Source organism: Euprymna scolopes, chromosome 36 (genome assembly GCF_053919585.1).
Source record: "Euprymna scolopes isolate OS-2025 chromosome 36, ASM5391958v1, whole genome shotgun sequence".
In the NCBI taxonomy this organism is placed as follows: domain Eukaryota; kingdom Metazoa; phylum Mollusca; class Cephalopoda; order Sepiida; family Sepiolidae; genus Euprymna; species Euprymna scolopes.
Genome location: NC_136517.1, coordinates 4,948,781 through 4,964,670, shown reverse-complemented (window position 1 = coordinate 4,964,670; position 15,890 = coordinate 4,948,781). Strand labels below are relative to the sequence as shown.

Genomic DNA, 15,890 nt, shown 5'->3' with positions numbered 1-15,890 from the left:
ATCATGAGAATTAAAGAAGTGATCATTTTCTTTTTTATTATTAAAAACCTCAAAATAAATTATTAAAAACCTCAAAATAAATTATTAAAAACACAAAAATAGCATTGTATGACTATTTTTGACTGATGAGTTTTGCTTCCTCTTTATTGATTCCATCAGACTAACATCCTTATCATATCCAGTTTCTTTTGTTTGTCCATTTTACGGCATATCAACAACAGCATGGATCATTTCATGCCGAAACATTATCAACGATTACTGAAAAAGAAATCGCTACTTTATCCGGAAAATTCTGACTACAAACCTTTCCAGTGAATAATGTAGCCCTATAGACCAAAGATTTGAACTCTGTTGCATAGCCAATTCCATAATCATGACAGTATCTGTTTGCCTAATCTTGCACCCCTTTATATTTATTCACAGACTAAAATGCAGTAAAGATTATTTTTTATTTCAATTGACTAAAATGTTCGAATCAAGCAAAAATAGATCAAGAATGATTAAATGCAATTCGGACTACTGTTCTCATCTTGAATGTTAGTTTCAGCTGATATAAGTTCCGACCTTCTTCAAGTGTATCTTGTTGAACTCTGGAATCTTTCTATCAAATTTGAAAATTCTCACTTTTTATATAATAGTTTAAGTCAGCTGCACTTATGTACTGAATTATCTCCCTTATATATTATGGGTTATATATATATATGTATTATTTACACAGAGAATATTATGGTTGATAGTCTGAAGGAATCAAAGAAACTGATTAAAAAGAAAATCATTCACAATTCTAAATTCATTCCAGGAAAGCATAAAAAAAAATTGAACTCATAAAAGCGTTAAAAAAATACTCCAAGTTATGCACTAGATATCACTGAAGAGATGACAATTTGATATCGTAAAAATGTGTTGTTTTTGTTTTATTTTGATAAGCAGATATTGTATTTCTGTAAATGAAAACAAATAAAATTGCGGATTCAAAATGCTTGTGACTAACAAACTATAATCATTTTCCCAAAATAAAATTCGTAGAGACAAGAGAGAGAAAAAAAAGAACAAAAAGCCAGGATTGATAATTGCAAGGAAAACATTTATGAATGAAATGTGAGTCAGCAAGTAAAGAAATGAAATTACAATAAAAACATGAGAGGAAATTAAATTATGTAAATTAAATTATGTAAATTAACATTTACAAAATTTATTGTTCAAAAATAAGGAAGACAAGATATAAACAAATATGTTTGCGTCTTGTATTCCTTGTTTTTGAACAATAATACTATTAATATTAATACCGATACGAATATGTATATTACCATTTTGAACATATATAATAGAGAAAGATAGTTTGCTTGAGGCATTGCTCGTAAATAGATATAGAAGAGTATAAAAAGGCTATGGCAATGCAGAGAAACGGCTGTTGTGTTGTCAAGACATACGAACAAAAAATGGACAAATGAAAAAAATGTCATTTGTTTTGTTATTTTATTTAACTTTGTATATCCATTTATTTTTAAAGATAATCACAATACTGTGTGCGTCAATAAAATATGATTATATTTTTTTATTTTTTATATATATATATATATATATATATATATATATACATATATTAATATACAGTAGCGTTCAAAACTAAGGGACAAAATTTTTAAACCTAATATTTGTTAGAAATAATAATTGTGAAAAACTGAAATTTTGACAACTGGTAGTCGTTATCATCCATAATAGCATACTAAAATTTGAATCATTTGCAAAGGATAGAAAAAGAACTATAACAATTATTTATTTTCAAAATAGGAACGTCCAAAAGTAAGGGACAAAATAGAGAAAAACAATGTAAACAGTTATAAAACAATAAAAATACATGTACAATCAATATTTAGTAAATGAACCCTTGCTCTCAATGACAGCTACACATCTTTGACTACAAAAACAAATCAGTTCTTGACAATCCTTGATACTAATTTTAGACCATTTTTCTTGAAGCTTCACCCACAAATTCTCCATGTTAGTGGGATTTCTTTCGATAACTTTCACTCCTAAGGTCTTCCAAAGATTTTCTATTGGATTTAAATCAGGACTTTGCGGTGGCTAATCCATGATTTCGGAATCTTGTTTGCTAAGGTAACTCATTACCACCTTTGCCTTGTGACATGGTGTATTATCTTGCATAAAGGTAGCCCTATCGAAACCTAAATTCTGTATGATTGGCACAACATAATCTTGAACAATGTTTTTATAGATCTGCGCGTTTACACGAGTTTGTAACCGGACAAGAGGTGTTGTACCTTGGCTAGAAAACATTTCAAATACCATGACGCTTCCGTTCCCAAACTCGAGTTTTCTTAGTACACTTTGCACTTAATCTTTCACCAATACGTCTCTTTACATTGTTTGTTTTTTTTTTTCCTCCCATCATTTCCAAATAAATTAAACTTGCATTGATCACTGAAAAATACTTTTGGCCAATTTTCATATGTCCAAATTACATACCTCTTCTTCAAATCTCTTCTTATTCTTCGAACTAACAAGTGGTTTCTTCCCTGGGGTTCGATTAAACAGTCCTATTTCTTGCAGTCGTCTAGAAACAGTCTGTCTTAACACATTAACACACGAGGTACTATTCATAATCCTTTTAATTTCTGTGCAAGACTTAAAACAGTCCTTTAATGACATACGCTGCATTATTCGATCTTCTCTTGCCAAAGTTTTGCGGGGGTTTGCCGGTTTTAAAAGCACTATTTTGCCAGTATCATTGTAGGATTTAATGACCCTGTCTCCAACACTCTTGGAATGTTTCACTTTCTCTGAAATTTCTTTAATGTAGCTTCACAATAATTTGTCTATTGAATAATCAAGTTTTTGATATTTTGCCATGGTACTGGTTGATGCAACGTTTACAAATGACTAAGTAAGACTTATTCTTTAGAGGCAATCAAAAACTTTGAATATAGCATACTATTTACATTGTTTTTAACTCAATTTTGTCCCTTACTTTTGAAAATAAATAATTGTTATAATTCTTTTTCTATCCTTTGCAAATGATTAAAATTTTAGTATGTTATTATGGATGATAACGACTACCAGTTGTCAAAATTTCAGCTTTTCACAGTTGTTATTTCTAACAAATATTAGGTTTTAAAATGTTGTCCCTTAGTTTTGGACGCTACTGCATATTAAATCAGTTAAAATCTCGTATGTTTTATTTTGTTTATTAATATCCTATGTTTTTTAATAATAATAATAATAATAATAATAATAATAAAAAGGATATTAATAATCAAATAAATAATTTATATGTTAATTATTGATATATAATTTAAAAAAACATTAAGATCGACAGATTTATAGATAAACACAACAGAAATCCAAATAGATTTCACACTAAACGTTGTCTCCAATATAGATTCAAAGTGTTACTTATCTCTGTTCAGAATTTAAATAATCACTGGTATGTTATTCGCTAAAATAAAAAATAAAATAACTGAAATAATACATCAACAAGTAAATAAGAGAGAATTAAAAAAAAAAGATTAATTAAATAAATATACAAATGAAAATGCCAATATTAACAGTGATGATATTAAGAAACCCTATGCATGCATAAAACCTTCCTGCTTTACAATTTATTAGATTAAATTAACAACACCTTGCCATGGCAAGATCCGTACTATAAAACATTGAGCAGCATAATACAATTATATATATATATATATTAAAATAAGATATTCATAAAAATAAAGATTTTAACTGATTCAATATATATTAATATATATGTGTATATACATATAAAAATAAAGATCAGCATATTTTATCAACATACACAGCCTAACACAAAAACTTAATAGGTTTAACGTTAACGCTGATTCACAGCATCACATACTTCTGGTAAGAATCTAAATAACCGATATAGCATTCGCGAAAATTAAAAAAAAAAAAATATATATAAATAAATTTTTAAAAAAATTAAAAAAGATAAAAAAAAGATTAAATTAAACAGATGAATCAATAAATAAAAAATGAAAATGTCTATAGTAATATAAATATAAAAACCTACGCATAAACCATTTTCTGCTTTACAGTTGTCACGCTCCCACATCCATTTCCGCCTCACAATATTTCAATGTTTTTCTTTTTTAAGGACATTCTTTGGTCCCTTTTCTTTTGAAAAAGAGATAATATTCTCGAAATATTAAGACCTCCACCATTCCTGTTATATCAAGCAGTAAGTTCATATTTACCGATTTGTATTGTGATTATCTTGAAAAATAAATGGATAGACAAAGTTAAACAAAATAAAACAAATAAGACCTTCTTTCATTTGTCCATTTTTGTTCATACGTTACACCAATACAACAGTCTGTTTCCTGCATTGCTATAGCCTTCTTATACTCTTCCATTATATATATATATATATATATATATTCCATTTCATGATGACCATTCCATTTGATCTTCTTATTGATAATTGATAATTATGCTTGAGCCATATTAACATCTAATGAAATCAGAATTGAAAATTGCAAGTCGCATAAAATGATTATCGTGAGGTGGAATAATATATACACATTTATTATGTATCTATTATACTTTAATGATAAAATCTTAAAATATAAACACATCATATCATATACATAACATGCAAAAAAAACTAGTGATTTACAAAGTTATTATTTTAATGTATTTATTAATGAGCGTGTTCCCATTTATTTATATTCTTTCAGGACTATGTAAAAACATAAATGAATAAAGAAATAACTTACTACATAAATTTTTTATATGGTAAAACGCATATATTTTTTTGCCTGACATAATATTTAAAAAAAAAAAAAAAAAAATTTTCTCTAAAAATATTACAATATTAATATGAAAGCGTGTGTACATAATAGCTCATGAAAAATTAGGTTAATCATTTGCTTATTATATTAATTATCTCCCTTTATGGAAATCTTCTGTCAGTTTTGTTTAATAGAATGATTATTCTAATATTATCTAGAAAAACGTTTCTTTACAAATGCACCACCATGAAAAAGTGATCTATGTAAAAAATAAAAATAGTCAAATTAGATTATTTAAAAAAAAAAAAAAAAAGCCACATTTTTTCATGGCAGCTTGACATAATTTAGAACAAACATTTGTAAATGCAGAAATTATCCAGAACTAGTTTTGAAAAAAAAATAATTTTAGAATTGAATTTCCATAGTCACATGACCCTAAAAATGGGAAGAGAGCAAGAATGGGATGTAATATGCGAGAAATGGATGAATGGAGGATAAAGTAAGGAGTGATAAAAGAATTTGGGCAAATGGAAGAAAGCCAACTGCAATAAGCAAGCAGAGTGAGCGAATTACACAACAAACTGGGCATATCATATGTTTATCGAAACCATATTTAAAAAATGTTGCAAAACAACAGCAAAAGGGATCTTCAAAGTCAGGATGAAATACTGTACTACCAAGAGTTCCCAGTGTTACTAGCAAGTAAATGGTGATGGACAGCAAGAAAGGAGAGAGTGTGTGAATGTGTGTAAACGTTTAAGAGACCATCACAGTTGTATAAAAAGATAATTATCTTTGGTTTGGTTCTTTAATATGACAGGGATGCATTCAAGAAATTAATGTGTTTGTTTACTTTAAGAGCACGATTGAACCATAGTATTTGGCATTTTATCCATTTGTAACTTCAATTCAAGCCAAAAATTATACTCTAATCAAAAGTTTAAAGACTTCTAAATCATTTTTATCCAATTTTACTAAGTAAACAGATTTTCACAATTTGAAAATAATTTCAAAGTCCTCAACTTAATCTAGAATATGACAAGGACTGAAAACGTCAGCCATTTTGACTGCCTTAGCACCCTAAAAAACTGCAGTCAAAAAATTGGAGTTCTAGTACAATTTTTGAACACAGTTTTTTTTGGGGGGAGACGACTATTACTTTCTTAGGCAGATCAAACGTTTTTATAATCAGTTAAACTGACAAATAGAAATTAGTTTCTAGCTTTCAAGTATTATGATTTATTTGTGCTCCTAAACATTTTTTTTTTCAAATGCACCTTCATCATATACAAACCATTATTTGAGTAAAGCATACAAGATTAATGCATTTAAAATTGATAAATTCTCCACCTTAGTTCTCAGGTTTTATAACAGACAAACATTTGCACAATCAGAAGACATTAGTTGATTGTAACTATCCACAATAAAACCACAGTTACTGACATACATTCACATCTTATTCTTAACCCCATAACAGATGAATCGATTTTAAATTAGCAAAGGCCAATTTAAAAACACATAACCCAGGAACATTAACATTTAACCTGGAATTAAATGCTCACAACCTGCATTTTTACAATAGCAATATTATATTGTGTGAAATGACAAAAATTTCCAAACTTTCTGGCTTGTGCATTTTTCAAATTCAAGATAGCTCTTAAATCAAATAAGATACCCATTAGCATTTATTTTGGTAGTATGACCTTGTTTCCAATTAAAATAAGGTTGTGTCACTAGTTGAGCTAGCACAAAGTTTAAAAACCCAAGCAATGATTCTAGCATATCACAGACTTCACCCCAAATATCTAAAGATACGTCTTTTTTTTGTTTTTTTACGTCACTGAGTAGAAAAACATTTTTTTTTTTTATATATATATGACACGAGTATAATATTATCTCATATTTATAAAGTAAAAAAAAACAAAAAATTGAATAAATTACATCCTCAGTACAGCCATCTTTGTAATTTTTCCTCAAAAATAAATTAAAATCCTAATATACATATTTCACTAAAATATTTTATTTTTCATACTATTCATAGAAATAAATAAGCCAAATCTTTTGACATATCTTCTAATTTTAGTTTCAAAACAAATTTTCAGAGAAAGGTAACTAGAAAAACTCTATAGCATTTGAAGACGACAATTATTCACTCATTTTTTATGTTTGATATTTACTTACATTTCTCGATATTCAGTATACACATAAAATATCTCTCATTAACACTATTGATCACTTTTGTGTATCATCTGAATAATAATTATATTTCATCAACATTTTTATTTTTCTAATCTTTTGAATTAATTATAGATATCTCTGAAAAATAAAGATGTTGATGAAATATAATTATTATTCAGATGATAAACAAAAGTGATCAATAGTGTTAATGAGGTATTTTATGTGTATAGTAAATATCAAGAAATATTGAGGTAGATTGATGAATAGTGTTTGAAATATTGAGCCAATGAAATCGCAACAGCTTATGTCATTTAACAAAACATTTGCTATTATTGGTTTATTATTAAAAAAAAAAAAGGATGTTTATTTTGATTTGAACAAAAAAAAAAAAAGACAAAAAAGAAAAAATTGTTTTATTTTAAATCAGTTATTGGTTATTCAGAAAATTACCTTACAATTAGTTTTTTCTTTCTGGATTTTGAATTTAAAATTTCCTAAAAACTACACAATTATTTATTGTATTTCCTTCATAACAACAAAAGAAATATTGTTTTCATTTTTCACTTAACTTTTCATTGAATTATTTTCGTAACAGAAATATTTTCCATTGGAAAATTGGCCAGTATTTGCACGAAAAAAAAAAAAAAAAAAGAAAATATCACAAAAATTTTGTTCAGCACCTTCAATTTTTTTTTTTTTTTTTTATCTAACTGTTCAGAGAATCCTAACGATAGCACAAGCTTATTCTGCATAAGTACTAAAGTTGTCTTTTTGCTTTTTAGTTATCTAATATTTAAAACACAATACCTAGGATTAATTGAATAGATACTATTTCTTTTAAGAATTATTTGATGCTGAAGTACAGTAACAATTGATTCAGGCTCACAAAGGCCGAACTAACCACATCTGCTTGCATCTCTGCTTGTATATAGCAATAAAAACAAAACAGAATGAAACGTGAAATTAGCGTAAAATTATTAGCATACAAGACATTAAAAAAAAAAGCATTCTCCCTTTTAAAGTTAGTTAAAAGCAATTTTATGTGAAGTTACATTTTTCACATTCTCTTGGGTCCCCATGATAGTACACAAGTGCAGTGCTTTTGAAATATGTAATTTTGAGAAGGGAAAAATAATTTAAAAAAAAAAAAAAAAAAAAAAAATTAAGAATTTTTTTTTTTTTAATGGAAATAAAATGGCTGCCACACTAAATTGGAATAAAAAGAAATGTGAAAAAGTTTGTGAAAAAATAAGCGTAAGAATTGTGAGCACCAACAAGCAAAAGGGAGGGGGTATAAGGTTTTAATAAACAAATAAAAAACATCAAGTCAGTTAACGTAATTTACATCAAATGCATAAAAACGTAATGAGTTTAATATTTATTTTGCCACTGCTTTTCTTGGAATAGATTTAAAAATAATTTTTAAAAATAGTCAAAATAAAAATAATTTAAAAAAAAAAAAAAGTTTTAAATTGATTATTAAAAACATTTAAATTTCATTTTTTTTAATTTCAAATGATTTTAGATATTTTGAGGTAAGCATTTACTTTTAACTTCATTCGATTAAATGTTAAAAACTAATACAATTACAAAGACTAATATCATTTAAATGAAAAATAATTTGTTTAATTTCATTGATAATTTTTTCTATAATAAATCATTTTTCTACTACATTTATAATATAAACCTCACCTGTCTGTTTAAATGTACGTATGTATGTTTGTACCTCTGACTAAAACTTTCGACAGAGGCAACGGATTTTCACAAGATCGTTTTGAAGCTCGACCATTCGGATGACAAATATTGAAAAATTGGCCAAAAACATTAATTCCTTCCCTTTCAACTTAACACTTTTCTACAGGGTGGGGCCACTTTTTTTGCCGATATTTTTGAAAGTCATCCTCTCTTTTCGAGTGACTAGCCTTAATTTAAACCTTTGCAACTTCCAGTTTAGCAATGGACGCAACAGCAAAGACGTCACGTTTTTTTTCCTCCTTCGTGGTACAGGTACATCAAGTACCATTTTTTAAAGTTTTTCGTTCTACTTCATTAACCATGGGCAGCAAAATATAAATGTACTAGCAGAACAGATAATACACTTTGTTCTAAGCCAAGGAGTAAAAAAAAAAAATCAAAAAAATGTTCAGTACAAAACGAGAGATTTTTTTTTTTAGACAACATTTACGATCTGTGTAATGAATGCAAACCGACGCACACTAACACTACCAATATATAAAGCTAAGTGGTCGATTATAGTCGAAGGCGACCTGAAGGCTCCATTTTTATTAACTTCAACACTAAGGTGTAGAAGAAGGGTGTCACTCAATTCCTAGGATCACTCCACTTGCCCTTGATCTCCCCTTCTAATGTTGAGTGTTTAGCAAGGAGGCATCAAGTACCATTTTTTATACTTTTGGTATGATTCAACCGAGGCCTGAAACCCCTAGTCTTCTGGCCTATTAGCAAATTCTCTTAAATTATGCCAAATGAAACCAGTGTCATTACAACTACAACATTCAAGGATTGGTGAGGTGGATATCGACTTGCATTGACATCCTGAGAAAGCCAAGTTCAAATCCTGTTAGTACCATAGTAGCACTTTTAATATGGCTGTTGACAAACGTTATATGGTTTGTCCTGTAGGTACCCAATTGTAGAGAGAATTGAGAAAACCAATGCCAACAATTGTGTCGGTTAAAAGTCATAGCATGCTGATTCATATGAATTTAATTTAGGCTTATGAAAAGAATTCATGTTTGGTGACAATTGGTCAAGCATTGTGGACACTAAACTGTACATAACCTCCTCAGCAAAGATAACAATGTAATAAAACCTTGATGGCACTGAACAATTTTATTAACAATCTCTGCTGAACTAAATCGGTTTTTGAAAAATGTCAAAAAAATGGGTGATTGCCTCATTACATAGAAAGTTATCACTCAAATAGTTTGTGTGACCGAATTCGGCTAATGCATAATAGCATTAAGATATTAACTCTCGAGAACCATAAAAACAATATACATAAAATCCTCTTCTAACATACCTTATCTTCTTATATGTTCAAAAGTCAGACCCAAATAGCAATCTCTCTAACAAATCAGTACTTAATTTGGACTAACCTAGTAAAGTTAGTTTCTTTTCAATAGTTTTCAATACGTTTTTTAAAAATGATTCCATTCAGGTTATTTATATGTTCGAAACCAAATTCATGTAAAATTATGAACTGCCAAAATATTTATTTTTTCTTTCTCTACTTTTTCTTTTGTTGAAGTTTCGTAATTTTGGCTTTTGATTAGTCGCCTAATCTGTTGGTCTTCCCTCCTTCTCTCCACATTGGATTTCAACTGAACTGTTGCACTGTGTTCATTTCACTCACTAACTTTCTCTTATTGGTTTCTTCTTTCTTTCTCCTTTTCTGTCTTATTTAAAAGTCTCTGACCTCAAACTTATGAGGGGGGGGGTCATTCACGAGTAGTGTGATTATAAAACCCTTTTCTGTGTAGTATTGAATTTAGTATTGAGTACTGTCTTTTTTTTTTTTTTTTTAATACTTTTCCAGCATCATAATTGAAATGACTACCATTATATAATGAGATGTTTCACAGATGTTTGGAAATACTGATTTAGCAATAGCATTAATATGCAAGTTCATACAAGTGCAACACGGAATAAGCAGAAACCAATAATCCAAAGCTCTTAGTCTAGACACAATTACAATTGTGAAAGTGAAGTTTGCATGGAGAATAGTGCTAAAGATTGTACTCAATAGTATTGCACTCTAGGTAATTATAACCAGAGATAAATAGATTAAATTTCACCAAAGTTAAGCAACACTGAGTGTGGCCTATACTTAGATAGGTGATCAAATGCCATAATTTTCAAAATCAAAGTAAAAACATTTTCTCTAATACTATTGGTAAAGGTATACTTTCGTCTCCCCTGTACTATGAACGAAATAGCAAAGTAGACTAGATTCTCAAACTTTGGTAGGGCAACTCATCTAGGAGGAGGAAAATGTTGAAATGACACTAATTTTTCTATGCTTAGCAGTTCTGGTCATCTGCATATTTTATAGATTTTTTCTAACATTGGCTTATTAAGTAAAATTACTTTACAGAATAACATTGGCTTATTAAGTAAAATTACTTTACAGAATAACATTGGCTTATTAAGTAAAATTACTTTACAGAATAACATTGGCTTATTAAGTAAAATTACTTTACAGAATAACATTGGCTTATTAAGTAAAATTACTTTACAGAATAACATTGGCTTATTAAGTAAAATTACTTACTTTCTAATTGATTATGGATATGCGTACATGTCAAGAGCTGGATACAGACAGCAGAAATTTAGTAGAAAGTAGTTCTATCTATCTGGTGTTACCCAGGATGGGGAAAAACAAAACACAATCGACTAACATGACTAGGTTTGTACAAATCAAGTATCGATTTGTTAAAGAGAGATTGCTATTTTGGTCAGACTTTGAAAATCCAATAAAATGTGATATAATTAAATAGAATATGATCTGTTTATGCATATTGCTTTTATTGTGTTTAATCGTTAATACCTCAATGCAATAACACATTAGCAGAAGTTGGCCAGGGAAACTATTTGAGTAACAACACAATCACTGCTTCCTGGCATTTTTCAAAATGCTGCAATTCATTTAGTTCGGCAGAGATTTTAATTGTTAAGAAAATTGTTCAGTGTTTGATTACATTGTTACCTTTGCTAAGGAGATTATGCTTTCAGTTGGGTACAGCTTAGCATCCACACTGCTTAACCAATCATCACCAAGCACAGTTGAAATATCGGTCATAGTCCAACTTAGAACAGATTTAACTTAGAGATACTTAGGTCAAAGATTACGGAAACAATGAAAGTCAAACTTTTGGCAATGACTTTTATTCATCATAGGTTTGCTATCTGACTCATATTGTAACCAATGAAGTCCTGCATTTTATAACCATGAACTCGACACCAAAATGTTTGATGAAGGTGAAAATTTCAATGGAATTCCAACTTTAAAATTTGATATATAGATCTGATGATCTTTGATAACAATGACCAGCATGCAACAATTTCAACCTGGTCAGGTGTTTCCACGACACTCACCAAAAGATTGGAAAGAAAGCTAGATGGCACGTGCGTCCATATGCTACAGTGTTAAATATATCTTGGCAACATCATCCTGCAAAAGAGCAAATAATGAATTCAACAGTGTAAACAGTTTCTTAAAAAATCTGAATAAAATCAATGTATAGCTGATAATAAGATTATGACATGAGAATGTTTTGGCTTTCCTTTCCTTTTTAAGCTTAATTATTCTAGGAAATTTTATTATTGGAATCCTTTGAGATGAGTAATTTGCATATTTATTTGGTTTGAAAACCAGATAAAAACAAAAAACTTGGATTCAGAAGACTAAAAAAATCCAACATTGATTGCCCCCTTTGGGGCCCATGGCACGGTGGATAGAGACGTTGAATCTCAACGGTTCCAATCCTTCCCAAAACCAGCCAGAGGATTAATTAGCCAAAATATGGTGAGATGACAACAACTATGGAAGGCAGTAATTACTTAGGATACAGTTGAGAGACCCAGCATTCCCATACTGTCACTGTTAACCACCTGACAAAGGCCAGAGGAATAGTTGGCCAAAACGTCATGAAACAACAACTATGAAGATGAGGATAACAGTCCACAAATAAATATTCTAGCATATTTAGACATTTCAAAAGTATTTTTCTTCCAACTACATGTCTAATACTAAATAGACTTTAACTCAAAATGGTTCCTCATGTAATAATATTAAAATAAAATTATTTTTATTGTCTGTATAAAAAAAATTTTTTTTTTTATCAAATTCTGTTTAAACTGAATTTTTCATTTACTCATTAATTCTAATTTTTACATTTTTTTTTACATAATTATTACTCCATTAAGATAAATTATTTGGATTAAAGTTTTATTTTAACCAAATGTCCCTGTTAAATAATATTTCAATGGTATTTTTTGTTAAATTAATAAAGCTGAATTGGCTTATAATGCAAAAAGTAATATAACCTTTCAAGGTTCTTTAATGGAAAAAAATTAATAATAATATATATCTCATTTTATCTTGATATACAAGAGGTTGAATAAAAATTTAGTCAATGGATTTTGAAATAGTTTCTTTGTACAAATGCAAAAAGTTCAATAGGAAATATTTACAGAATTTACAGTAAACTTATATTTTTTAACTAATTATTGAAGTAATTGTCTTTGTGTGTTTGTGTGAATTCAATTTATTTTGATCCTTTTCATGTTTCAAAAAAAAAAAATTTTTTTTTAAATCTATTGATTTATCCCGAATTGTGTTTGTTTCTGGTGGAGTTTGTTTTTTCAAATTGGATATGAATGTATATAAATATGTGACTTAAGTATGCATCATTGTATTCGGTGAGAAGTGCACAATTTCTGCATGTTATATTTTTATAACTTTTGTTATGTTACTGCGGTCTTTTTTATCATTAGGAAAACTAAACAAATTACGGAGTTGGGCAGACGAGTATTCCATAGTTAAGTTCCCACTCTTTCTAACCTTTGTATGATCTTGTATTTGAAAAATATAAAATAAAGACATTTTATTATCATTATTCTATAAAAGTATCTTCTGGATTGTGAGGGAAAAATGGCCGAGTGCAACAGCAGGAGTAGCAACTACAGTGCAATAGAAATTGAGGCCTTTTTGTATTTAAGCAAACATTGCTGTGATATGATCATTTTGTGTTCTCTTCCTTATTGTACTCATCACAACAAACAAACACATCAACCACTAAGTGCACTTTAAGTATAAAACAATTGTTTTTAGCAAACATTTTATTCATTTTATTTTTCTAATCAATAAAATAAAACTGAATTGTGTTATTATCATTAATATCATATTTATATATTGTCCTCTCATCTTATCCTGAGGTCAGACATTTCATGAATGACTTCACACTTCTGTACATCGTTATTTTACTTGTACCGCCAGCTAGGATTAGGTTGTCATCAACTGATCGAATCCATGTTGTAAGCAGCTTATCGCATAGCTTTGCATGTAAATTCAATGAAATAAACATGACTATTTTCATCTTGGTTTTTATATTCACAACATTATGACCTCTGACCTTATTCAGATATTTTGAATATAACAATCATGGTGAGAATACTACCCTGAACAATCCAAATTATCCTTATCACAACAATTCTGAGACACAAACGAGTTTCAGTTTAATGACCTGCGTTTCATAAAAGAACATCCATTTAATGACTCTTCCAAGGTGAAAACTGGGTTAGAAACTTCTAATTTGTGCTTTGTGTTTTTAAACATCAAGTATTGTAATCTTTCTTAGATATATATTTGAGGGTTAACTCTTATATAAAACCTGTTGCTCTACTATAAACAAAACATCCTGAGAAATCATTGTCTTGGAGTTTCTTGGCATTGCTAGTGAAAGTTGGTGTCATCTCATGCAAACTGCACTTAAAACCTTTACATGAACATTGCTGTCACTTAGCATCAATTTTTTCTCCTGTTGAAATAACAGAAAAAGCTCTAGAAAGTTCTATTTTCTTTTTAAAATCTTGTACAAGTTTCGTACCTCCAAGTATATTTAATTAAATGTAAATTCTATTTTAACTACTTATATTTTGAGAAATCAAAAGTCTTGAATTTGAAAGATAAACATTCATATAAATTTGAATTTTATTTTATCGTAGACCTCCTAGATATCCATAAAAAAATAAAAATCAAAATTTGAAAATTTTGCAAAGTTTCAAATATTTTTGAGATCCTTACAAGAAGTGGCAGTTCATATATATATATATATATATATATATATATATATATATATATATATATATATATATATACACACACACATGTATTAATAAAATAAACATGCAAATGAATCAATTATGAATGTTGAGATTTGAATCCACAAGAGTTTAACAAAATATATTCCAGAAAGCACTCATGCCAGCCAAGATTCGCTATTGTTCAATTATGAGTTCAAATCTCACAACGTAGCTTATTCAGTTAACATGTTACGTTTTGAAAAAAAGGAAAAAAGATGCAACTAAGTAACTGACTTGTTGTTTTTTTAAAGAATTCATGAAAAATGGAAGCAATGCCAGAGAACAAAAGCTCAAATCAATGATTTGTTTCTTTCATTCTTTTATTAAGAAGAAAAAGACTGGCAGCCATTTTATATGTGAGATGCTGCTGTTGATGAGGATGCTAAATGTGTTATTTTAAATGCTGATTAAGGGTTTTGTATCTACTGACCACTCGATCAACTTGGCCCGTACTATTCCGTCTATCTTCAAGCTTATTCTTCTTTTTCTGCCTTTCTCGGTACGAAAAACTCCTTTCCCTCGGAAAGGCCGATGGTTTGTGTTGAGGAGACGCCTTTTGGCTGGGGGCCAGTTCTGACCTCTGATCTGCAACATGGCCATCATGATAGGACGATGTCGAGGACGTATGGTGGATTTCAACATCCTGACTGGCGTGCTCCTATTAATTTGGACAGACATAAAGGATAATCGTATAATTGATGCACAAATACACAGAAATTTTTACTAGCGTCTGCAAAGATATTGCAAGAATGGCTGAAGAGAAAAATATTTTCTTGCGTCCATACAAAAGACGTACAGAGAATGAAGAGACACAAACATGGTTTAAGTTTTTTTTGTTTTTTTTCGTTTTAAACAAAATTATTTTACATGCTTTATTAAATGAGGTTAAAGAAAATGGACAAATTTAGAGTTTAAAATTTTAGATAAAAATGTAAATAACATTTTGAAAAATTAGTGTTTCTTCAGGTTGGCTTTTCTTGGATCATAACGATAAATAACACCAAGAAGATGCAGTGGTCGGTCACCAGTTTTATTATTGACTAAGGATGAAGT

General features: G+C 29.0%; 1 protein-coding gene and 2 long non-coding RNA genes across 34 annotated transcripts in view; 1 reads left to right on the top strand and 2 right to left on the bottom strand.

The window, feature by feature from the left end:
* The window catches only part of LOC145260301 (phosphofurin acidic cluster sorting protein 2-like), a 459,714-nt gene that overhangs the window by 62,836 nt on the left and 380,988 nt on the right, over positions 1-15,890 (bottom strand). For 12 of the 32 annotated variants that reach the window (XM_080118156.1, XM_080118160.1, XM_080118163.1 and 9 more), the window contains one exon: positions 15,268-15,495. The exons of the other annotated variants lie outside the window; for them this stretch is intronic. In XM_080118156.1, the coding sequence (XP_079974282.1) occupies positions 15,268-15,495 (228 nt within the window). The remainder of the gene's footprint in view (positions 1-15,267; positions 15,496-15,890) is intronic. 32 annotated transcript variants of the gene reach the window in all.
* Positions 10,185-12,838, top strand: LOC145260292 (uncharacterized). Its single transcript, XR_013864271.1, has 2 exons — positions 10,185-11,122; positions 11,232-12,838. It is a non-coding gene; the product is annotated as an uncharacterized LOC145260292 (long non-coding RNA).
* LOC145260291 (uncharacterized) lies at positions 10,362-12,470 on the bottom strand. Its single transcript, XR_013864270.1, has 2 exons — positions 11,241-12,470; positions 10,362-11,131 (listed from the first exon to the last, which is right to left on the bottom strand). It is a non-coding gene; the product is annotated as an uncharacterized LOC145260291 (long non-coding RNA).